The sequence below is a fragment of the Oncorhynchus clarkii genome, chromosome 12, assembly GCF_045791955.1.
Source record: "Oncorhynchus clarkii lewisi isolate Uvic-CL-2024 chromosome 12, UVic_Ocla_1.0, whole genome shotgun sequence".
Classification (NCBI taxonomy): Eukaryota; Metazoa; Chordata; class Actinopteri; order Salmoniformes; family Salmonidae; genus Oncorhynchus; species Oncorhynchus clarkii.
The window spans coordinates 82,701,525-82,726,254 of NC_092158.1; the positions used below are offsets into that span (position 1 = coordinate 82,701,525).

Consider the following 24,730-nt stretch of genomic DNA (forward strand, 5'->3'; position numbering starts at 1 on the left):
AAAACGCTGTATTGCCGCCACCTACTGTGCGGGATGAAAACGTTTTTTAATTTTTTTTTTATTAAAATAAAAAGATCCCACAGCCCGCCACTGGGCTTCCTTTCATCACCATATTTGGTAATGAGTTGAAACGCTAACCGGATGCTTCAAATGTATGCATCTCCTGAAATATCTGGCTCATTGTTCTATCTGCGCACATACTGTACTGTCTTTGACCCAGCCTTTTGCAAGCCTCTTTTTTTATTTTTTATTTTTTATTTTATTAACAACAAATCAATACATAAAGCACATGAGGGAACACAAGCATACATAGATTACAAACAATAGACAATCGAGCTAGGGGGTACAATATCACATTACAATTGCACAAGGACCTTAAGGGACATGCATATACTTACAATTCTAACAGCTTTTTTGTTAGTAGAGCATTTAACCGTCTTAAAATACAGTTCAATTTCTTTTTGTAGGGTACGAAAATGTGGTTTTCTGTTTGTAAATTTACATTTGTGTATATGAAATTTGGCCAAAAGAATAATGAAATGAATTACATAAAAATGTTTCCGCTTATTTCTATTGTATGTAAAGAATCCAAACAGTACATCTCTCCACAATAGTGTAAAATCTTCATAAATGTGTTCAATTATAAACCTACTGATGTCTTCCCACAGTTTTCGTACATGCATACAATGCCAAAAAAGATGCAAAACTGTTTCTGGGTGGTCATTACAAAAGGAGCAATTTGAGTTGATGTTTTCCTTAAACTTCTTCATATAGTGGTTGGCAGGATAATATTTATGAATAATTTTAAAGGAAACTTCCTTAATTTTGTTAACAAGTAGGTATGTGTGTGGCAACATCCAAACTTTTTTCCAACAGATATTATCAATAAATCCATTCCAATAAGGCATGACATAAGGTATACATCATCCTGCTGAAACAAGGTTCGTATCGCTCTGTTGTTGAATGGACCAAAAGAGAAACAAATCTTTCCTACTGATGAGTCAACATGGTCAATAGAAGGTAGGCTCTGAGGGTCAGGTCTTGACACGTTCCTGAATAACATAGCAACACCTGAGGGAATGGCATCTAAAACAATTGCAAAATCTTTAGGTGTTACAGGGACCTTGTAAAGTGATAAGAATTCTTTATAACTGAGTAAAAGACCCTCTGCATTTACCAGTTGGATCACCAATAGAATATTATTTCGGAACCAATATTCTAAAAACAGAGAGGTATTTTTATACAATATATCCTGATTATTCCATATATAATATCTGTGTGGAGAAAATTTGTGTTTATAAATTAAGGACCATGACAAGAAAACCTGCCGATGAAAAGCAGAAAGTTCCACTGGAACTTTGTCAATATTATAATTGCAAAACAACATGAAGTTAAGGCCACCAAAAGTAGAGAAGACATGATGAGGAAAAAAAATCCAGATAGAAGTGGGTCTTCTTAGGAATTGTTTTATCCCATTGATCTTAAAAGTATTATTTAAAGTAGTAAAGTCCAGAAAATTCAGTCCACCATTCTCATAAGTGTTCATTACAACAGTTTTCCTAATGTAATGGGTACGGTTTCTCCAAAGAAAGTTGAAAAGCATCTGGTCTATCTCCTTGCTTATTTTACTGTCAAGATATAAAGATAGAGCACCATATGTTAGTCTAGAGATACCTTCAGCCTTGGTTATTAGGACTCTACCTTTTAAAGATAAGTCCCTCTAGCCATTGATTTAGTTTCTTCTGGGTTTTTTTAATAAGAGGGTTAAAATTTAGTAAGCCTCTAGACTTCTGATCCTTTGTAATGGTTATGCCTAAATATGTAAGTTCTTCTTTTACTGGAATACCATAATATGAAGGTGTCACACAGTCTTTGACAGCTATGAGTTCACATTTATTAATGTTAAGATATAGACCAGACGCTTTGGAAAAGGATTGGATCACATTGATCGATATGGGAATTTGGTTAGCGTTTTTCAGAAAATGTGTAGTATCGTCAGCCAGCTGGCTTATAATAATTTCTTTACCAGCTATGGAAATACCTTGTACAGGACTATTATTTAAAGAATTTGCAAGAAGTTGGGTGATTAATAAAAACAGGTACGGAAAGATAGGACAACCTTGCCTAATTCCTCTCTTTAACTCAAATCTAGGTGAGGTGCCATATTTCAATTTGATAGAGCTGTTACCATTTGCATAGAGAGTCTTAATAGCCTTACAGAACAAATCCCCAAAGCCAAGTCTCTCAAGGAAGTGGAAGAGAAACTGATGCTCTACTGTGTCAAATGCTTTATAAAAATCTAAAAATAATATGAAGCTATCCTCAGTTATTAGGTCTGAGTAGTCAAGTATGTCTAATACTAGTCTGACATTGTTAGAAATATGTCTGTTCCTCATGAAGCCAGACTGTGTTTCATCAATGATTGCATCCAGGACTTCTTTAATTATTTTTGCAAGTAGTGAGGCTAATATCTTATAGTCATTATTAAGAAGACAAATTGGACGCCAGTTATCGATGAGCAGCACTTATTTTTTAGGCTTAGGTATCAGTGTTATTAACCCCTGACTCATTGTAGGAGGGAGAACATTGTTTTAAATACTCTCTAAAAAGACTTCAAATAGGAAGGGAGCTACTTGTTCAGAAAATAATTTGTAAAATTCTGATGTAATTCCATCAACACCTGGTGATTTATTGTTCTTTAGATGTTTGATAGACTCTATAATCTCTTCAACTTTGATGGGTTCATCACACTGTTTAGATTCTATATCACTGATAGAGTGAACATTATTCAGTGAGTTAAAAAAACATCTGTGGATTCCTGACAGTACGTTGAGCTATACAATTTTCTGTAAAAATTGCTACAGTATTTAGCGATTAATTTTTGGTCATCTGTAATAACACCATCAATGTTTAACTTATGGATAGTGTTATTTTTAGAGTGAAATTTCTCAAGTCTAAAGAAATAGGATGAATTCTGTTCTCCCTCCTCAATCCATTTTTTCCTAGATCTAATAAAGGCTCCTTCTGCTTTTAATTTATATATATTATCCAGTTTATTTTGTAACTCAATTAGTTTCATCTTCTCCTCCCCCGAGAGGTCAGCTGGGGACCTCTGAGAAAGGAAAGTTATCTTAATGATCACCTTTTCCTCCTCAGCTCTTCTGGTCTTAGCAAGATTACTACCATATTTTCTAAGGTATTTGGACACCTCAAATTTAAAGAGCTCCCAGTTCTTGCAATAAGAGTTTTCTTCACAAGCCCTTTCCCAAAAGTGTGAGAGCAGATCTTTAACCTCAAATGTAACTATATCATTATTTAATAATGAGCTATTTAGCTTCCAGTAGAATGCTCTACCAAGGTTAGTATCAGGGGTAAATATTTTGATATCAATGTAAATAGCCTTATGGTCTGTGAGGGGAGTAGTACAAATATTTGTAGTAACACACTCACTATCAATACATTTGGATATAAGCCAAAAATCTATTCTGGATTGTCTGGAACCTGTTTTGTTACTCCAAGTGAATGATCTTTCGGCCGGAAACCTCTCTCCATATATCAGTAAGATCAAACTTTTCCATAAAAAGTATTAAACCCAAATTCTGATTGGTTGGCCTACCTGGGGGCCATCTATCAGTTGAATTATCTATAGTAATGTTAAAGTCCCCTCCTATCAATAATAACGAATTGGGAAATTTAGATAACCAATGAAGTATTTGTTTCTCTATAGATTCAAGCAACTCATAATTCTCATGTTTGGTGTTGTACCCGTAGAAGTTTACAGTAATGAGTGTAATGTCATTGTAACTGATCATTCTCATGTTTGGTGTTGTACCCGTAGAAGTTTACAGTAATGAGTGTAATGTCATTGTAACTGATCATTCTCATGTTTGGTGTTGTACCCGTAGAAGTTTACAGTAATGAGCGTAATGTCATTGTAACTCATCATTCTCATGTTCGGTGTTGTACCCGTAGAAGTTTACAGTAATGAGCGTAATGTCATTGTAACTCATCATTCTCATGTTCGGTGTTGTACCTGTAGAAGTTTACAGTAATGAGCGTAATGTCATTGTAACTCATAATTCTCATGTTTGGTGTTGTACCCGTAGAAGTTTACAGTAATGAGTGTAATGTCATTGTAACTCATAATTCTCATGTTTGGTGTTGTACCCGTAGAAGTTTACAGTAATGAGTGTAATGTCATTGTAACTCATAATTCTCATGTTTGGTGTTGTACCCGTAGAAGTTTACAGTAATGAGCGTAATGTCATTGTAACTCATCATTCTCATGTTTGGTGTTGTACCCGTAGAAGTTTACAGTAATGAGTGTAATGTCATTGTAACTGATCATTCTCATGTTTGGTGTTGTACCCGTAGAAGTTTACAGTAATGAGTGTAATGTCATTGTAACTGATCATTCTCATGTTTGGTGTTGTACCCGTAGAAGTTTACAGTAATGAGTGTAATGTCATTGTAACTGATCATTCTCATGTTTGGTGTTGTACCCGTAGAAGTTTACAGTAATGAGCGTAATGTCATTGTAACTCATCATTCTCATGTTCGGTGTTGTACCCGTAGAAGTTTACAGTAATGAGCGTAATGTCATTGTAACTCATCATTCTCATGTTCGGTGTTGTACCCGTAGAAGTTTACAGTAATGAGCGTAATGTCATTGTAACTCATAATTCTCATGTTTGGTGTTGTACCCGTAGAAGTTTACAGTAATGAGCGTAATGTCATTGTAACTCATCATTCTCATGTTCGGTGTTGTACCCGTAGAAGTTTACAGTAATGAGCGTAATGTCATTGTAACTCATAATTCTCATGTTTGGTGTTGTACCCGTAGAAGTTTACAGTAATGAGTGTAATGTCATTGTAACTCATAATTCTCATGTTTGGTGTTGTACCCGTAGAAGTTTACAGTAATGAGTGTAATGTCATTGTAACTCATCATTCTCATGTTTGCTGTTGTACCCGTAGAAGTTTACAGTAATGAGTGTAATGTCATTGTAACTGATCATTCTCATGTTTGGTGTTGTACCCGTAGAAGTTTACAGTAATGAGTGTAATGTCATTGTAACTGATCACAAGACAAATAAAGAGACCAAAAGGGGTCACATTCCGAGTGTAGAATATTACCACCAAAGTTATTTTTCATTGTAGTGAAAGCTTCGTACGAACATCCTGATCGCACGCACTTACATGATGTTTCGCGACACAGAATGTAAGCTCGCGAGATAAGGATGGTTCGTATGAGGCTAACCTTCTGCTACTCACTTAAGATTAGCTATCTAGTATAAGGGATTCCATTCCAAGCATGGAGGAGTTATTCTATTTGATAGGCTTGTACGGAAACTAACAACGTTGCACTATCTTTCTAATAGTAATATATCATATTCTTGATCTTCAACAGATGCTCAGCCTTTGGCAGGAAAAAAACTGAGTTGGGTGAGTAAAAGTCTCACATTCAATGGTGTTCCCTTTCAAATTGTGTGCACGAAGATGTATGAATGCCACCAGGGGGAAAGACAGCTTAACAAAATAAAAAAAATGCTTCTGAAATGAACAGAAAGGCAGGAAGTTCAAAGACAGATCACTGTAATTTATACCATACAGTATATTGTACCAATTTACAACAATTTCCTTTTAATAATGTGGAAGTGCTAAAGAACAATGTAATGTTCCTCAATAAAATTGAAGAAGATGGGACTTAAACGGGTGTCCCAACTGTGTGGTCACTCCCATGGCACTTATCGCAAAAGTATGTGAGTGGGGTTAGGGTGGTGAGTTTTCCCTTACAATGTAAAGTGCTTTGGGTGTCTAGAAAAGTGCTCTGTAAGTCCAATCAATTATTATTATTATTAAATGTTTTGCCATCTTCCATAGCTTTAAGACCATGCATTTGTACAGAGACGGAAACTGGTACAAAATACCTGGGAGGAGGAAAGTGTGCGGGTTGTTCCACCATATGAGTACCTTTTGTGTAGTGTAACTCTTATTTCACCTAATTTTAACATTCAGTCATGAAGAGTTCAACATAATAAAAACATGTTCTCATTTCAAGATGTTAAATAAATTACTATAGTAAGTGCCTAAGTGCCAAATAAAGTAGCAGGGTTTATCTTAAATCAGAAAAAAATCTGCCTATTTCAAAAATAGACATTTCTGTGAACATTTCTGTGAAACTGTGTATGTTTTACTTGTGGATTAGTTGTGGATTTTGAAAATAAAACTCTAAAACCATTGTTTCTCTATGGTATAGTAGGTCAGGGCGTGACTAGGGGGTGATTTAGTATATGTATGTCTATGTTGTATTCTAGTTTTCATATTTCTAGGTTAGTGTGCTTGATATGGTTCCCAAGAGGCAACTGGTTATCGTTGTCTCTAATTGGGGATCATATTTAAGACGCATTTTTTCCACCTGTGTTTTATGGGATATTGTTTTGAGTGCACATAGCACCTCTGTAGTCACAGTTCGTTGTTAGTTTATTGTTTATTTGTTTTTGTCTTTGTTAAGTTTCACTTTATCATTCAATTATGTGGAACTCAACATCTGCTGCGCCTTGGTCCGATATTTATTCCGACTACCGTGACAGAATATCCCATCAAACCAGGACCAAGCAGCGTGTTCACCAGGTGAAGGATTTCTGGACATCGGAAGGACATAATGGAGGACAGCGACGACAGGGTTTGTGGCTACAGAAAGCCCAAGGACAACCCCAAGTTTTTTTGAGGGGGGGGGGCACATGGAGCTGGCGACTGAGCAGAGGGAAGAGCCAAAGACTGTCAGGGAGGCAAGGGCGAAGTTGGGAGAGAGTGAGATGAGAGAGATGTTGTGCAAGTGTGTTCTGCTCAACATTCGACCAGAGGATCCGGTTAGCAGTCTGGTGCAACCTGTACCGGTTCCACGCTTCTGGCCTCTCCAGTCCGGTACATCATGTGTCTCCTCCTCGCACTCTCCCAGGAAGTGCGTTTCCCCAGTCCGGTACGTCCTGTGCCTGCTCCTCGCACTCTCCCTGAAGTGCCGTGTCCCCAGTCCGGTGCGTCCTGACATGTGACCCCTGGTGAGACAAAACCGTGATTCGTCAGTGATGAACACATTTAGCCAGTCCTGTCTGGTCCAGCGACGGTGGGTTTGTGCACATAGGCGACGTTGTTGTCGGTGAGGTCTGGTGAGGACCTGCCTTACAACATGCCTACAAGCCCTCAGTCCAGCCTCTCTCAGCCTATTGTGGACAGTCTGAGCCCTGATGGAGGGATTGTGCGTTCCTGGTGTAACTCGGGCAGTTGTTGCCATCCTGTACCTGTCCCGCAGGTGTGATGTTCGGATGTACCGGTCCTGTGCAGGTGATGTTACATGTGGTCTGCCACTGCGAGGATGATCAGCTGTCCGTCCTGTCTCCCTGTAGCGTTGTCTTAGGCGTCTCACAGTACTGACATTGCAATTTATTGCCCTGGCCACATCTACAGTCCTCATGCCTCCTTGCAGCATGCCTAAGGCACGTTCACGCAGATGGCATCTTTCTTTTGGTGTTTTTCAGAGTCAGTAGAAAGGCCTCTTTAGTGTCCTAAGATTTCATAACTGTGACCTTAATTGCCTACCGTCTGTAAGCTGTTAGTGTCTTAATGACCGTTCCATGTTAATTAATTGTTTATGGCTCATTGAACAAGCATGGGAAACCGTGTTTAAACCCTTTACAATGAAGATCTGTGAAGTTATTAGGATTTTTACGAATTATCTTTGAAAGACAGCGTCCTGAAAAAGGGACGTTTACATCAATATTTTCAGTGCCACATCGTTGGTTAATAGAATGTTTAAATAATCTGAGGCATCTTGTTGATAAAAATGTCTCAATATTCATTGAATGTTTTCCTTCCCTTGTGAATATTTCAGAAATTATAAAATGAGCTTGGCGCACACATTATGCAGCGCAATAAGAGAAAATGTAACTACTGGAAATACTGTATATAGGTTTCACACAGAGAATGATAGAGGCCTCTAGTGGCCAAAAGGCCATTTTAGCATGGGCAGCACCATTTTAATGTAGTCAACTGGATGGGACTTCCAACTTCATTGCCTGAGCCCTCCTGGTGACCGTGTTCGAGTCATGTCCAACCGGGTCATCAGGAGGGATCAGCCAATAGTGACGAAAATTGACTACTTCAAAATGGAGATTGCCTCAATGTTGCTGCTCATTTACGCTACGATGGCACATATAAAAGATGAAACTTCTATCTATCTCTATGGTTTGATAAGGTGACATTTAAAGGGGCCTTAGCTCCCTTTTTAAAAAGGCATGTGTAGATTTTCCATTTGTATTTCGTGATTTTGGACATTCTTCGGTCGAGTCATGCGTCCTTGTCAGTTGTAGGCCTAAGTAAGTCATTTTGTGTAGGCCTATGCTTTTTATTTCAATGCATGTTTATGCAGAGTTTACATTCGCGGCCAGTTGTTTTATTCACCAGATACTCACATGTATTTAACCTTTATTTAACTAGGCAAGTCTAAAGAACAAATTCTTATTTACAATGTCGGCCTACCAAAAGTCAAAAGCCTTCCTGCGGGGACGGGGCCTGGGATAAAAAATAATAATAAAACAACATTGATATCGGCATTTGAAAATCGTCCTTGTTGTGACTTGTTAGCCTGTATTATGCATCTATTTCATGTTCACTGTATGTGCTGTTTCACAAGTAAATGAGTCAATTTAGGAAGTTGAGTAGTGGTTGACATTTTACACACCCTTCCACAGACCTTTAAACCCGATATTGAGGTGATAATTAATGGCTGGGATCATTTTTATTGGTTTTTGCTGTTCTCCAAATAGCATTTAAACTGTCTAGAAATGCAGTAAATGAGCTTCAACTTCCAAACAATTCCTTGGGAGAGGGGCATACCCTAGGTTTAGCTGAACGGACACCACTGACAACATCCCAACATACACGGTGGGAGTAAACAGCTACTGACTGAGCACACCTTGTTACACTGAGCTTACCTTTGAGGAATGGCTGAAAAATTTGGTCCATAAGTTTATGACTCTCATGCACCAACTCCCAATGATCTTGAGGGAAAGGATAACAGAGGAAAAAGGGATAACAGAGTTATAACACAGCATTGACAAAGACATTGGTTTAAACTGTCATGTAAAGACGATCATTAAAGGCTCACTGTTGCTGTGTGACATTGAGAGTTGTTTGAGAGCCCCCTCTAGTGGCGAGACAGGGTGTAACACAGTGCGGAGGCACACTGCTTGGCACACAGCCCTGATCTCATCACATACAGATGCATCTGGTCCCAAACAAACACACACAGAGCCTAAGGGAGAGAAATAGCACATTCAATAACACTCAGATGACATACACCATCTATTAAAATGACATGATGTAATGTACACCCATCTAGAAACAACCCACATCACAACTGAGTACAGCAATTGGTGGGGTATTACTGAAAGATGTTATACACACCACGTTTGACTCCGATAAGGAAGGGCTTGTGGTTGTTTTTCATGGCCAAATTAAGGTCTTCTGACCTACAAAATGAAAGAAATTATATCATTGAGCATGAACATCCAAATCTGAGCACACATCACTTTCACACCAAAATGTACATAATAAATAGAGCTGTCATGTCCTAGAGCTGTCACGTCCTAATAAATAGAGCTGTCATGTCCTAGAGCTGTCACGTCCTAATAAATTGAGCTGTCAGCTGTTATGATTATTAGAAAGCAAATTACGGACTCCTCTTTAAATCTGCGTATTCCTTCAAAGCTCAGTTGTCCTGAGTCTGCACAACTCTGCCAGGACCTAGGATCAAGAGAGACGCTCAAGTGTTTTAGTACTATATCTCTTGACACAATGATGAAAATCATCATGGCCTCTAAACCTTCAAGCTGCATACTGGACCATATTCCAACTAAACTACTGAAAGAGCTTCTTCCTGTGCTTGGCCCTCCTATGTTGAACATAATAAACGGCTCTCTATCCACCGGATGTGTACCAAACTCACTAAAAGTGGCAGTAATAAAGCCTCTCTTGAAAAAGCCAAACCTTGACCCAGAAAATATAAAAAACTATCGGCCTATATCGAATCTTCCATTCCTCTCAACATTTTTAGAAAAGGCTGTTGCGCAGCAACTCACTGCCTTCCTGAAGACAAACAATGTATACGAAATGCTTCAGTCTGGTTTTAGACCCCATCATAGCACTGAGACGGCACTTGTGAAGGTGGTAAATTACATTAATGGCATCGGACCGAGGCTCTGCATCTGTCCTCGTGCTCCTAGACCTTAGTGCTGCTTTTGAAACCATCGATCACCACATTCTTTTGGAGAGATTGGAAACCCAAATTGGTCTATACGGACAAGTTCTGGCCTGGTTTAGATCTTATCTGTCGGAAAGATATCAGCTTGTCTCTGTGAATGGTTTGTCCTCTGACAAATCAACTGTAAATTTCGGTGTTCCTCAAGGTTCCGTTTTAGGACCACTATTGTTTTCACTATATATTTTACCTCTTGGGGATGTTATTCGAAAACATAATGTTAACTTTCACTGCTATGCGGATGACACACAGCTGTACATTTCAATGAAACATGGTGAAGCCCCAAAATTGCCCTTGCTAGAAGCATGTGTTTCAGACACAAGGAAGTGGATGGCTGCAAACTTTCTACTTTTAAACTCGGACAAAACAGAGGTGCTTGTTCTAGGTCCCAGGAAACAAAGAGATCTTCTGTTGAATCTGACAATTAATCTTAATGGCTGTACAGTCGTCTCAAATAAAACTGTGAAGGACCTCGGCGTTACTCTGGACCCTGATCTCTCTTTTGAATAACATATCAAGACCATTTCAAGGACCGCTTTTTTCCATCTACGTAACATTGCAAAAATCAGAAACTTTCTGTCCAAAAATGATGCAGAAAAATGTATCCATGCTTTTGTCACTTCTAGGTTAGACTACTGCAATGCTCTACTTTCCGGCTACCCGGATAAAGCACTAAATAAACTTCAGTTAGTGCTAAATCCAGCTGCTAGAATCCTGACTAGAACCAAAAAATTTGATCATATTACTCCAGTGCTAGCCTCCCTTACACTGGCTTCCTGTCAAAGCAAGGGCTGATTTCAAGGTTTTACTGCTAACCTACAAAGCATTACATGAGCTTGCTCCTACCTATCTCTCTGATTTGGTCCTGCCATACATACCTACACGTACGCTACGGTCACAAGACGCAGGCCTCCTAATTGTCCCTAGAATTTCTAAGCAAACAGCTGGAGGCAGGGCTTTCTCCTATAGAGCTCCATTTTTATGGAACGGTCTGCCTACCCATGTCAGAGACGCAAACTCGGTCTCAACCTTTAAGCCCTTACTGAAGACTCATCTCTTCAGTGGGTCATATGATTGAGTGTAGTCTGGCCCAGGAGTGGGAAGGTGAACGGAAAGGCTCTGGAGCAACGAACCGCCCTTGCTGTCTCTGCCTGGCCGGTTCCCCTCTTTCCACTGGGATTCTCTGCCTCTAACCCTATTACAGGGGCTGAGTCACTGGCTTACTGGGGCTCTCTCATGCCATCCCTGGAAGGGGTGCGTCACCTGAGTGGGTTGATTCACTGATGTTGTCATCCTGTCTGGGTTGGCGCCCCCCCTTGGGTTGTGCCATGGCGGAGATCTTTGTGGGCTATACTAAGCCTTGTCTCAGGATGGTAAGTTGGTGGTTGAAGATATCCCTCTAGTGGTGTGGGGGCTGTGCTTTGGCAAAGTGGGTGGGGTTATATCCTTCCTGTTTGGCCCTGTCCAGGGGTGTCCTCGGATGGGGCCACAGTGTCTCCTGACCCCTCCTGTCTCAGCCTCCAGTATTTATGCTGCAGTAGTTTATGTGTCGGGGGGCTAGGGTCAGTTTGTTATATCTGGAGTACTTCTCCTGTCCTATTCGGTGTCCTGTGTGAATCTAAGTGTGCGTTCTCTAATTCTCTCCTTCTCTCTTTCTTTCTCTCTCTCGGAGGACCTGAGCCCTAGGACCATGCCCCAGGACTACCTGACATGATGACTCCTTGCTGTCCCCAGTCCACCTGGCCGTGCTGCTGCTCCAGTTTCAACTGTTCTGCCTTATTATTATTTGACCATGCTGGTCATTTATGAACATTTGAACATCTTGACCATGTTCTGTTATAATCTCCACCCGGCACAGCCAGAAGAGGACTGGCCACCCCACATAGCCTGGTTCCTCTCTAGGTTTCTTCCTAGGTTTTGGCCTTTCTAGGGAGTTTTTCCTAGCCACCGTGCTTCTACACCTGCATTGCTTGCTGTTTGGGGTTTTAGGCTGGGTTTCTGTACAGCACTTTGAGATATCAGCTGATGTACGAAGGGCTATATAAATAAATTTGATTTGATCTCATACAGTGGCAGTGTAAGCAGTGCAATAGAGGACTCACAGTGGATTGTCAGTGACAAAAGGAATAAGGATCAGACTGACCAGCCAGACCAGACCAACTTACGTATAAATAAGTTCCCCTAGCCTCACTCCCAGTTTGATTGGCACTGTCCTCCTGAACTCTTAAAAAAAATAAACAGCAGAAAAGTATGTTAAAGCCATTGATAGTTGATAGCCATAATGATCAACAAGCCATTTCATTGTTTATTATTCACTGAATGTCAGCCATACCCAAGAATACAGGCTCTTTATGATTGGCCTCTACTGGACCGAGGACCCGTCCATCTCTCAGGTGTTGGTGGAGCACAATAGCAAGCCGAGCTTCGTTGAGTGTCTCCATGACAATCGAACGCACTGCTTTGTAATTTGAAAAAAAGGTGGAGGATGGTGAAAAGGAAGAAGAGGACGAACGTCAGCCTGAGGAGCTGAGAAGGGATGGAAAACAGATCAATCTCCATCGAATAACCAATAGGTTAGCTATATAGAGCTGTCATGTCCTATCTCATACAGTGGCAGTGTAAGCAGTGCAATAGAGGACTCACAGTAGATTGTCAGTGACAAGAGGAATAAGGATCAGACTGACCAGCAGTCCAGCCAGATTCACTAAAGTCTCCTGTAAAGAACACATGAATTACAATAAGATCCTCATCTTAAAGCAGACAGGACAGTAAAAGCCATGGGTTAGTTACTGTATCATCAAGTAGAGAAATATGTATGGAGCACCTGGCTGCCATCTTTGGCAGAGATGTCCGCCATGTTGTCTCTGCGGGCTTGGTGAAGAGTCAAAGCAGCTCTGGTGGCCCCACCTGCAACCCCGACAATGGACTGACAAACACAGAGAGAGATCGAACAGTGTACATTTAACAGACGCTCTTATTCAGAGTGAATTACAATCAGTGCATTCAACCAAAGTAGGTAAAACAACCACATATTAGGAACATAGCAAGTAAAAGCTTCAAAATAGCTGGTTGCTATCTGCAAAATCAATGATAGTGAGAATATGGTATTCAGATTTACTTTGAATATTCCAGCAGAGCACACAATTAGAGTGAAGCATGTTGGGAAGTTAAAAGCCAGTATTTCCATGAACATGGTGATATCATTGAGAACATCAGCAACAAGCCTAAGGAAAACAGCACAAGCACTGACATACCCAAAAATTCCATAACACACAATGAACACTCACTTTGGTGATGCTTGACATCCCTACCTCCATTGTTTGGCCTGAGAGTCTAGTTTATTCCTAAAACACAGAGAAAGACAACATTTGAAAAATAATATTGAAAACTACTAATAGTAGATTACAAAACAAATCAAAACTCACCCTTTAAACCAGGCAAATAGGATTCTTCCCAGCATGCCTGTGCCATCTAAAATGTAGATTGCTTTTTTTTTTATAAAACCCCTTAACAGGAAAGAAGACAATAGTCTTATCACAGTCATTAACACTAACCTCGTAATAACCAGGTAATTGTTGCAGCAGCAACTGTTGCCTCTTGGTTTCCAACACCAACACCCCTTAAATAGGCCTGGGTGGCAAGAGTACCAGAAAGAGAACTGGAGATGGCCTGTGTGTGTGTGTGTCAGAGAGAGAGAGCGAGAGGGAGAGAGTGCAACAGTGTTAAAATGTACATAATACATTTTACATTTCAAAATAATGGCACACATATCCACAAAACAACATCCTCTCTCTTTCTCACACCGACCTACCTGAAGAGTATCCCAAAATTGATACTGCAGGTAATCGCCACTGACACTCTCTGGATACCCCTGAGGCAAGAAAACACTCTAACAAGAGCAGATGAGAGAGAGAGAGAGAGAGAGAGATATGAGAGAGAGAGAGATATGATAGAGAGAGATATGATAGAGAGATATGAGAGAGAGAGAGAGAGAGAGAGAAAGAGTGGGGGGGGGGGGGTTGAAATGTACAGTATGGGTACCTGGAGGATAATGAGGGAGGGTCATGATTTTTCAATTTCAGTCAAGGGGAGGGTTTAGTTTTTTCTAAATATAGTCCAGGGGAGTGTCACGTTCTGACCTTTATTTCTGTTGTTTTGTATTTATTTAGTATGGTCAGGGCGTGAGTTGGGTGGGCAGTCTATGTTTGTTTTTCTATGTTTTGGGGCAGTTCTATGTTTTCGGCCTAGTATGGTTCTCAATCAGAGGCAGGTGTCATTAGTTGTCTCTGATTGAGAATCATACTTAGGTAGCCTGGGTTGCACTGTTTGTTTGTGGGTGATTGTCTATGTTGATGGCTTGTTTCAGCACAGGTCTCATTTTGTAGCTTCACGGTCGTATTTGGTTTATTGTTTTTGTTACTCGTTTGTATAGTGTTCAGTTTTTCTTGATTAAAGATTTGCCATGGACACTTACCACGCCGCGTATTGGTCCTCAGATCCATCTCGTCTCTCCTCTTCGGATGAAGAGGAGGACGACCGTGACAGAATCACCCACCAACCAAGGACCAAGCGGCGTGGTAGAAAACAGCGACGACAGCAGCAGCAGCAGCAGCAACAACAGCGGCCGGTATCACAGGACTCCTGGACATGGGAGGAGATACTGAACGGAGAGGGACCCTGGGCACAGGCTGGGGAATATCGCCGCCCCAAAGCAGAGCTGGAGGCAGCGAAAGCTGAGCGGCGGCGATATGAGGAGGCAGCACGGCAGTGCGACAGGTACGAGAGACAGCCCCAAATTTTTTTTGGGGGGGGGCACACGAGGGGTGGAGCTAAGCCAGGTAGCAGACCTGCGCTCACTCCTCGTGCTTATTATAAGCAGCGAGATACTGGGCAGGCACCGTGTTATGCGGTTAAGCGCACGGTGTCGCCAGTACGTGCCCATAGCCCGGTGCGCTATGGGACAGCCCCCCGAGAGTGTCATGCGAGTGCGGGCATCGAGCCAGGGCGTATGGTGCCTGCTCAGCGGGTCTGGTCGCCGGTACGCAGTTTTGGCCCAGGGTATCCTGCGCCGGCTCTGCGTGCTGTGTCTCCGGGGCGCTGGGAGGGTGCAGTGCGTCCTCTGCCCGCGCTCCGCTCGTGCCGGGCGAATGTGGGAATGGAGCCGAAGGGAGAGGTGCGTGTAGTAAGCACTAGATCTCCCGTGCTTACCCACAGCCCGGTTCAACCTGTGCCTGCACTCTGGACGGTCCGGGCTAGAGTGGTTATCCAGCCTGGGGAGGTGGTGCCAAGGTTGCGCACCAGAGCTCCAGTGCTCCCCCACAGCCCGGTCCTTCAGGTGCCTCCTCCTAACCCCAAGCCTCCTGAAGGGCTCCCCAGCCTGGTGGTACCTGTGGCAGCCCCACGCACCAGGCTGTCTCTCTGTCTCCTCCCTGCAGGTGGTCCTGTCTGTCCGGCGCCGCTGCCGGAGTCTCCCGCCTGTCCGGCGCCTCTGCCGGAGTCTCCCGCCTGTCCGGCGCCTCTGCCGGAGTCTCCCGCCTGTCCGGCGCCTCTGCCGGAGTCTCCCGCCTGTCCGGCGCCTCTGCCGGAGTCTCCCGCCTGTCCGGCGCCTCTGCCGGAGTCTCCCGCCTGTCCGGCGCCTCTGCCGGAGTCTCCCGCCTGTCCGGCGCCTCTGCAGGAGTCTCCCGCCTGTCCGGCGCCTCTGCCGGAGTCTCCCGCCTGTCCGGCGCCTCTGCCGGAGTCTCCCGCCTGTCCGGCGCCTCTGCCGGAGTCTCCCGCCTGTCCGGCGCCTCTGCCGGAGTCTCCCGCCTGTCCGGCGCCTCTGCCGGAGTCTCCCGCCTGTCCGGCGCCTCTGCCGGAGCCTCCCGCCTGTCCGGCGCCTCTGCCGGAGCCTCCCGCCTGTCCGGCGCCTCTGCCGGAGCCTCCCGCCTGTCCGGCGCCTCTGCCGGAGCCTCCCGCCTGTCCGGCGCCTCTGCCGGAGCCTCCCGCCTGTCCGGCGCCGCTGCCGGAGCCTCCCGCCTGTCCGGCGCCTCTGCCGGAGCCTCCCGCCTGTCCGGCGCCTCTGCCGGAGCCTCCCGCCTGTCCGGCGCCTCTGCCGGAGCCTCCCGCCTGTCCGGCGCCTCTGCCGGAGCCTCCCGCCTGTCCGGCGCCTCTGCCGGAGCCTCCCGCCTGTCCGGCGCCTCTGCCGGAGCCTCCCGCCTGTCCGGCGCCTCTGCCGGAGCCTCCCGCCTGTCCGGCGCCTCTGCCGGAGCCCCTCTGCCCGTCCGGCGCCTCTGCCGGAGCCCCTCTGCCCAGAGCTGCTGCCGGAGCCCCTCTGCCCAGAGCTGCTGCCGGAGCCCCTCTGTCCCGAGCAGCTGCCTCTCTGTCCCGAGCAGCTGCCTCTCTGTCCCGAGCAGCTGTCTCTCTGTCCCGAGCAGCTGTCTCTCTGTCCCGAGCAGCTGTCCCTCTGTCCCGAGCTGCCCCTCTGTCCAGTGGGGTCATTGAGAGGGGTGGTCATGCTGAGAAAGCCACGGAGGCGGACAATAAGGCGGACTAAGACAATGATGAGGTGGGGTCCGCGTCCCGCGCCAGAGCCGCCACCGCGGACAGACGCCCACCCAGACCCTCCCCTATAGGTCAAGGTTTTGCGGCCGGAGTCCGCACCTTTGGGGGGGGGTACTGTCACGTTCTGACCTTTATTTCTGTTGTTTTGTATTTATTTAGTATGGTCAGGGCGTGAGTTGGGTGGGCAGTCTGTTTGTTTTTCTATGTTTTGGGGCAGTTCTATGTTTTCGGCCTAGTATGGTTCTCAATCAGAGGCAGGTGTCATTAGTTGTCTCTGATTGAGAATCATACTTAGGTAGCCTGGGTTGCACTGTTTGTTTGTGGGTGATTGTCTATGTTGATGGCTTGTTTCAGCACAGGTCTCATTTTGTAGCTTCACGGTCGTATTTGGTTTATTGTTTTTGTTACTCGTTTGTATAGTGTTCAGTTTTTCTTGATTTAAAGATTTGCCATGGACACTTACCACGCCGCGTATTGGTCCTCAGATCCATCTCGTCTCTCCTCTTCGGATGAAGAGGAGGACGACCGTGACAGGGAGGGTCATGTAATTTGTAATTGCATACATTTCTATATTTCTCAGTGTTTTAGAATTAGTTGCTTACTAGTGTAATGTTCGTCGTCCTCCTCTGATGAGGAGTAAGATAGATCGGACCAATTTGCAGCGTGGTAAGTGTCCATAATTTAATAAGAAAAACTGAACACTACAAAATACAAAACAAACAACGTGAAACAAACGAAACAGTCCCGTGTGGCACAAACACTGACAGGGAAAATAAACACCCACGAAACCCAGGTGGGAAAAGGCTACCTAAGTATGATTCTCAATCAGAGGCAGGTGTCGTTAGTTGTCTCTGATTGAGAACCATACTTAGGTAGCCTTTTCCCACCTGGGTTTCGTGGGTGTTTATTTTCCGTGTTTGTGCCACACGGGACTGTTTAGTTTGTTTCACGTTGTTTGTTTTGTATTTTGTAGTGTTCAGTTTTTCTTATTAAATTATGGACAGTGTTTTGGTTTTCGTTCGTTCACTTTATTGTTTTTGTATTTCAGTGTTCAGTTTTGATTCATTAAATATTACATCATGAACATCTACCACGCTGCGTTTTGGTCCTCTGATTCTTCTCGCTACTCCTCCTCAGAAGAGGAGGACGAGATCCGTTACAACTAGGCTATATATCGATGTGTGCCCGATGCCTCCCCTCATCTCTGATTCTCCACTGGGCATGCAATATCAAGTGTGCTTATAGGCTATTTAGTGTGGTCTCAATCAAATGATCCATAGCCTATATGTGCATGCTAGGAGAAGCACAGAGCAAAGTTATATTTCTAAGATAGCTGTTGGGATGGGGTAAATAAAACTAGGAAGCCTTACACACTGCAATGGATATTCCAACCCTGAGCCCCAGCCTGCTCTGTTCTTGCTGACCAATGCCTAACCAATGGCTGGGCTGTGTAGGCCTACAGTGGTAGTTCAGGGGAGTCAAAGGCTTCTTCAGAAAAAAATGTGATTCAGGTTAAGAAGGAGAGGGTGAATATGAGAAGGAGCTATAGGAGGACAGACTCATTGTAGTGGCTGGAATGGAATAAATGGAACATATCAAACACATGGAAACCACGTTCCACTCCGTTCCATCAATTACATTCCAGCTATTACAATGAGCTCCTCCTACTATAGCTCCACACAGCCTCCACTGGTGTGAACAAGCTTCACAACTCAGCCTGGAAAACACCCTCCATTCACCTTTTATGGTGACAAAAACACCCTCCATTCACCTTTTATGGTGACAATAACACCCTACATTCACCTTTTATGGTGACAATAACACCCTCCATTCACCTTTTATGGTGACAATAACACCCTACATTCACCTTTTATGGTGACAAAAACACCCTCCATTCACCTTTTATGGTGACAAAAACACCCTCCATTCACCTTTTATGGTGACAATAACACCCTACATTCACCTTTTATGGTGACAATAACACCCTTTATTTGCTGTATAATTTGGAACTATTGGCATTAGGCCACGGCATGCAAATATTTAGTTTATCAATAGATCATTGGGTTTATATGCCCTGCCTTGGTATAGGCTCTGAGATTAAATAGGCAATGATGTCGCGTTCCTATCGCACAACAATACTGTAGCCTATACATACTGTGAAATATTTTACCTAAACTACTGCCCTATTTAATGTGTTAGCAGTCATTTATGCTGTAACTGGAAAATAACTGTCAGTTTCTGAACGAGAAAACAATGGAACATTTTCGTGGACCTGTCAGCAGAACATTTTAATTTGTTTTACATGACTTTTCCCCCAACCTAAATATGATAGAGAAACCGTAAATTCTGAAACATATTAGGGCAGTCTACAAAAAAATGCAATTACAGTACTTACAGTAGGTACAGTTCTATTTCTCCTGTGTTTTAGTTTTACTTGACTTTTTAATTGCTGTTTTATTGTTCTACTGATATTTATTACTGCTAGAAAAACATTTCACAGTAGGCTACTTATGCACATGAGAATACAAATTGAAACGCCATACATACGCCTACTTCAATGTAAAAGATCAGCTGTTAAATTCGACTGTATACCGGTATTATACCGACTCTTTTCTCTGTATATATCAATGATGTTGCTCTTGCTGCGGGCGATTCCCTGATCCACCTCTACACAAGACGACACCATTCTGCATACTTCTGGCCCTTCCTTGGACACTGTGCTATCTAACCTCCAAACGAGCTTCAATGCCATACAACACTCCTTCCGTGGCCTCCAACTGCTATTAAACGCTAGTAAAACCAAATGCATGCTTTTCAACCGTTCGCTGCCTGCACCCGCACGCCCGACTAGCATCACCACCCTGGATGGTTCCGATCTAGAATATGTGGACATCTATAAGTACCTAGGTGTCTGGCTAGACTGTAAACTCTCCTTCCAGACTCATATCAAACATCTCCAATCTAAAATCAAATCTAGAGTCGGCTTGCTATTCCGCAACAAAGCCTCCTTCACTCACGCCGCCAAACTTACCCTAGTAAAACTGACTATCCTACCGATCCTCGACTTCGGCGATGTCATCTACAAAATAGCTTCCAATACTCTACTCAGCAAACTGGATGCAGTTTATCACAGTGCCATCCGTTTTGTTACTAAAGCACCTTATACCACCCACCACTGCGACCTGTATGCTCTAGTCGGCTGGCCCTCGCTACATATTCGTCGCCAGACCCACTGGTTCCAGGTCATCTACAAGTCCATGCTAGGTAAAGCTCCGCCTTATCTCAGTTCACTGGTCACGATGGCAACACCCAACCGTAGCACGCGCTCCAGCAGGTGTATCTCACTGATCATCCCTAAAGCCAACACCTAATTTTGCCGCCTTTCCTTCCAATTCTCTGCTGCCTGTGACTGGAACGAATTGCAAAAATCGTTGAAGTTGAAGACTTTTATCTCCCTCACCAACTTTAAATATCTACTATCTGAGCAGCTAACCGATCGCTGCAGCTGTACATAGTCCGTCGGTAAATAGCCCACCCAATTTACCTACCTCATCCCCATACTGTTTTATTTATTTACTTTTCTGCTCTTTTGCACACCAGTATCTCTACCTGCACATGACCATCTGATCATTTATCACTCCAGTGTTAATCTGCTAAATTGTAATTATTCGCCTACCTCCTCATGCCTTTTGCACACAATGTATATAGACTCTTCTTTTTTTAATCTTTTTTTTCTACTGTGTTATTGACTTGTTAATTGTTTACTCCATGTGTAACTTTGTGTTGTTGTCTGTTCACACTGCTATGCTTTATCTTGGCCAGGTCGCAGTTGTAAATGAGAACTTATTCTCAACTAGCCTACCTGGTTAAATAAAGGTGACATAAATAATATTAAATAAATAAATTATAATCCACGCTGTCTATGATTTTGCAAAACTTGAAATACATACAGCCTATCTATATACAAGGCCACTTGGTCCAATTAAATGAGAGATGTGGATGGTAATTTGTTGTATGGCTCCTTTGAGAATATGAACCCATCACAGCCAGAAAAAGTGAGGAATATATTCTGCAAATATATTCCCTAAAAAAGGGAAAAAGATTCCTATGTCTAATTATAAGATTTCTATGTCTAATTATTTTTTATTCTAAATATAAAACACATAGATTTTAATTCTTCTCACTAATGGTAAATGGTTGAATTCTTGTTCATATGTTTTCCTGTTTTTAGTTTTTTTTTATGAAGCTTTTCATCATATCCCCCATTTGCACAAAATACTTACTTGCGGTGGCGACCCGTCATTCAGGGCAGGTGGGGTTCAGTTTTGAGCAACAACAAAAAAAAAGGCAAATGCTTTTTAATCCTTGTCATATGAAGATAAATTATAGATAAAACGTATCGGTGCTCATCGGCCATTGGACATAAAGATTACACAACAAGTTGGAAATAGCAAATTCACCCATGAGTTGTTTAGAAGGATTCAGTGGCTAAATGCAAGCACTGCAAAGCAACCACTAACATTAGCCTTCTATTCAATGGAGTGGCTGTGTGTTTGTTTCAGAGTTCCCACCATAAATCCAGAGAATGGAAGACTTTGATGACAAAGTTTGTTGACCAAATGTGCCCACAAAGGACCGCCGTATCACCTTCACAAGGTGAGTCCAAAAATGTATTGTATGCTGCTGCTTAAATGATGTAATATGCCAGGAAGATATGTATACTGTAACTAAGAATGTAATACTAAGTGTATGTTGTGTAGTAAGCTGTTAGTAGCCCATGTCGTTCGTGGCCGGTGTGTGCTTGTTTGCCAACTTATTTTGTACAGCTTTGACAGTGCTACTGATAGCAGTGGTGGTCCCTCGGTTGCACGTGCAAATTCAGCACACACAACATTCTACAATAGAATTCTGTTATTTGACATGTCAAATTAAAAGCTTATTTAATGCATCGAATAGTGTTATGACGTGCATATTGTTTGACACGCAAAGACCCAAACAGCGTTCAATGTGCCTCACCCTAATAATTTGGTCTGTTTTCATCCCTTAATTTCACCTACTGTTCTAACTTGGTGGTGCACATGTAGCCTATAAACTGTTTTAGAGAAATGTAATCATTGAATATTGCAAGAGCTTTCATTGTGTTTATATGTCCCCTTTATTTACCCTACGGTTCTGACTTGTTGTACAGGGAGTTCACTGTAAGAACGGCCCGTGTTCTGAATTCTGTCGCTGTACATTTCAAAAGTGCTGAAAAAATAGTTATGTTGACTACGTCCGTTGTCGCTCGCTCATTAATGTCTTAATCGAAATGACAGATTGCCTCTTATCCGCTTGTCGTCCCCTTATGCCATAGTTAGTTTGTATCTCAATTGTCAGTATTAACTACATTTGTTGAAGCAAGTCAGCCATATCAGCTATGTTTTTTATAGGGCAGTAAATGAGGCTGAATGAACTGTTTCGCTGCCAGACAAGGCTCTGCTGAAAGCCAGGTGTAACAGTGGTAAGGTGGGACAGCTGTATGTAGGCCCTAACAGTTTGTGGGTACCATTTGTCCCCGTTATAGTGCAATTAATGGATTGTTTAGTGTTGTGTTGTGTTGTGGCTTTGCTGGCATGCATCCCACATTTTTGTTTTTGCCCCACCAAGATGTACATGCTAAAATCACCACTGCTTACTTGCAATACATTATTTCAATCACTAGCAGATGTGTGTACACATGGTCTAAAGTTTGCGGAGAGGTGAGAACATTCTCACAGTCACACTTAACTTTTTTTTAAAGTAAACTTTTGCGGGAAAAGTGGCACAAGCACATTTTGGGGTATTATTTTGTACTTATGAAAGGTTTATAAATTAGGCCCCTGGTCTGTCCCAAGGAGTGAGGGTAAACGGTAGGCATGTTCCCTGCTATCCACTTTATGTTTAATTATTATTTTGGGTATACATGAGGGTCACTTATTTTTTCAAGCGTTCAGGGAGGGTTTAGGAAAAATATATTTTGCTGAAGAGAGGTCCAACCATTTTCATTTCAGAGATGTCCGATTTTCTCCATGTAACCCTTATTATAAATAACGTTCACTCCCTTAGCAGTTATGAGACAAAATTCAGTGAGCCTTTATCAAAATTCATTATAATGTCAAAAAAAATGTCTCACTTTGAACACGCTGGTTTTTCCAGTCGTCCCACCGTTGCCCCCTTCTCTTTCTCTCTCCATTACTCCATCCTTCAACTGATATTTCCATGACTCGAGGGAGCCATATCTCTCCGTTGCCACCACTGGCATTTTCTCTTTCTCAATTTAATGAAACACCACCTGCACGGTTAGACAGATGTTTGTAAATAATATATTTAGTTGTGAATTTTATGCAATAGTACTTTCTGCTGCAAGTTTTCACTTACCAAAGCTTTACTTCCGTGTTTTCAGAATCCACGTCAGCTGTACAAATTCTGTATTTTCTATTGGCTAAGGACTGAAACTGTCCCTGCAGTTTAGACCAATCCCGCGATTGCTTTGGGACAGCTTGATCCAGAAGTCACAGATAATTTTCCACAGACATGTGTATTTAGCTTGTTTGTAAGTATTTGTGTGTGTGCGTCTGTGTGTGTCAAATAAAATCAATCAAATTGTATTTGTCACATGTTTCGTAAAAAACAGGTGTAGACTAACAGTGAAAGGCTTACTTACCGGCAATTTTCAAACAATGCAAAGTTAAAGATACAGAAATGGAAAAGTAAAATAATAACAATAATGAGTAAAATAACATGGCTGTATACAGGAAGTACCAGTATCGGGTCGATGTGCAGGGGCACGAGGTAATTGAGGTAGCTACAGTATGTACATATTGATAGGTGTAAAGTGACTAGGCAACATGATAGATAATAGACAGTAGCAGCAGTGTGTGCAAAAGTGTGGGAGTGTGTGGCGTCAGAATGCATGTGTGCGAGTGTTATGTGTGTCTGCTTGAGTGACAGCACTGTTGAAGAATGCAGTCTGGTTGTCCCCAAGTACTGAAATAAATATTCCTTACCTCTGGGTCAGAGAACAGAGAGTAGTTTGGCAGAAGTATTGAAATAGGGTGTGCACGTTAACTTAGACTAGACAGCAAAACAGTTTGCTGTCTAGATATAGATAACAGAGACATTGAGAGAGTGGGCATGTCTCAACACATAGTTATCCAATTACCTAAATCATTCTCACTTACGATGGACCAAAAATATTGGGAATTGTATGTGTGTGAATGAAACAAAGCGTGCATGAAAGGTGTGAGTTTAAAAGATGGATACAGGGGGAGACAGACATGAATACAGTGTCATAAAGATACTATTAATATGTACAGAAGAGGATAAAGAAGAACAGAGTACATGAAACCAAGCTGTTTGTTTTCCCTCAAGGCAAGGCATGTTTTGACTCACCTATGCAAGTTTTCAGGAATGTTGCACAGAGAGAGCAAGAGAGAGAGAGAGAGAGAGAGAGAGAGAGAGAAGAGGAGCTAAGAGACACTGTATTCCATAACATCGTGATTGATAGAATAATAGAATGTGGAGAACCAACAAGTATGGTTGAAGTGGAGGTAGAGTGTAGTTAGATATAGATAAAGGTAGGGCCTGAGAGTGTGGGACGTCAGAGGAGGTTAAAGTGTGAACAGTAAAGGGGCGTGGTTTCACACAAGAAAGAGTTATAATCCACTCCCAGCCTTCTCCTTTTTCAGACACCACTAACTTTCATGGTGACCACAACCAAAACTGAGACTGCAAAAGAAAGAAAGATTGCTCAAGAAAATATTATAAACAAGAAATATCTGGATAACATTTGGATATGTTAAATCAAGTCTTCGCGAACCTGAAGCCACAACCAACTAGCAGCTGTGATCATTA

The 24,730-nt window shown here is 42.6% G+C and overlaps 1 protein-coding gene across 1 annotated transcript; it reads right to left on the minus strand.

Moving 5' to 3' along the window:
* Window positions 1–6,482: 6,482 nt before the first annotated feature.
* LOC139422315 (RUS family member 1-like) lies at window positions 6,483–23,295 on the minus strand. Its single transcript, XM_071173509.1, has 13 exons — window positions 23,255–23,295; window positions 23,010–23,168; window positions 14,130–14,207; window positions 13,873–13,987; window positions 13,606–13,662; window positions 13,143–13,244; window positions 12,962–13,032; window positions 12,651–12,844; window positions 12,484–12,541; window positions 9,466–9,530; window positions 9,167–9,313; window positions 8,994–9,059; window positions 6,483–7,058 (listed from the first exon to the last, which is right to left on the minus strand). The coding sequence occupies exons 8-13, from the start codon at window positions 12,757–12,759 to the stop codon at window positions 6,874–6,876; spliced, it is 630 nt and encodes a 209-aa protein (XP_071029610.1). The 5' UTR covers window positions 12,760–12,844; window positions 12,962–13,032; window positions 13,143–13,244; window positions 13,606–13,662; window positions 13,873–13,987; window positions 14,130–14,207; window positions 23,010–23,168; window positions 23,255–23,295; the 3' UTR covers window positions 6,483–6,873.
* Window positions 23,296–24,730: the final 1,435 nt, after the last annotated feature.

What these genes read in the sequence shown, in the direction of transcription:
- LOC139422315 (XM_071173509.1), bottom strand. Translation starts at nt 12,759, where the DNA reads ATGGAGACACTCAACGAAGCTCGGCTTGCTATTGTGCTCCACCAACAC. An exon ending in TAAAGAGCCTGTATTCTTGG is followed by an intron (nt 12,542 to 12,650) that starts GTATGGCTGACA and finishes ATTTTTTTTAAG; the next exon opens with AGTTCAGGAGGACAGTGCCA. An exon ending in CTAGGGGAACTTATTTATAC is followed by an intron (nt 9,531 to 12,483) that starts GTAAGTTGGTCT and finishes TTCATTTTGTAG; the next exon opens with GTCAGAAGACCTTAATTTGG.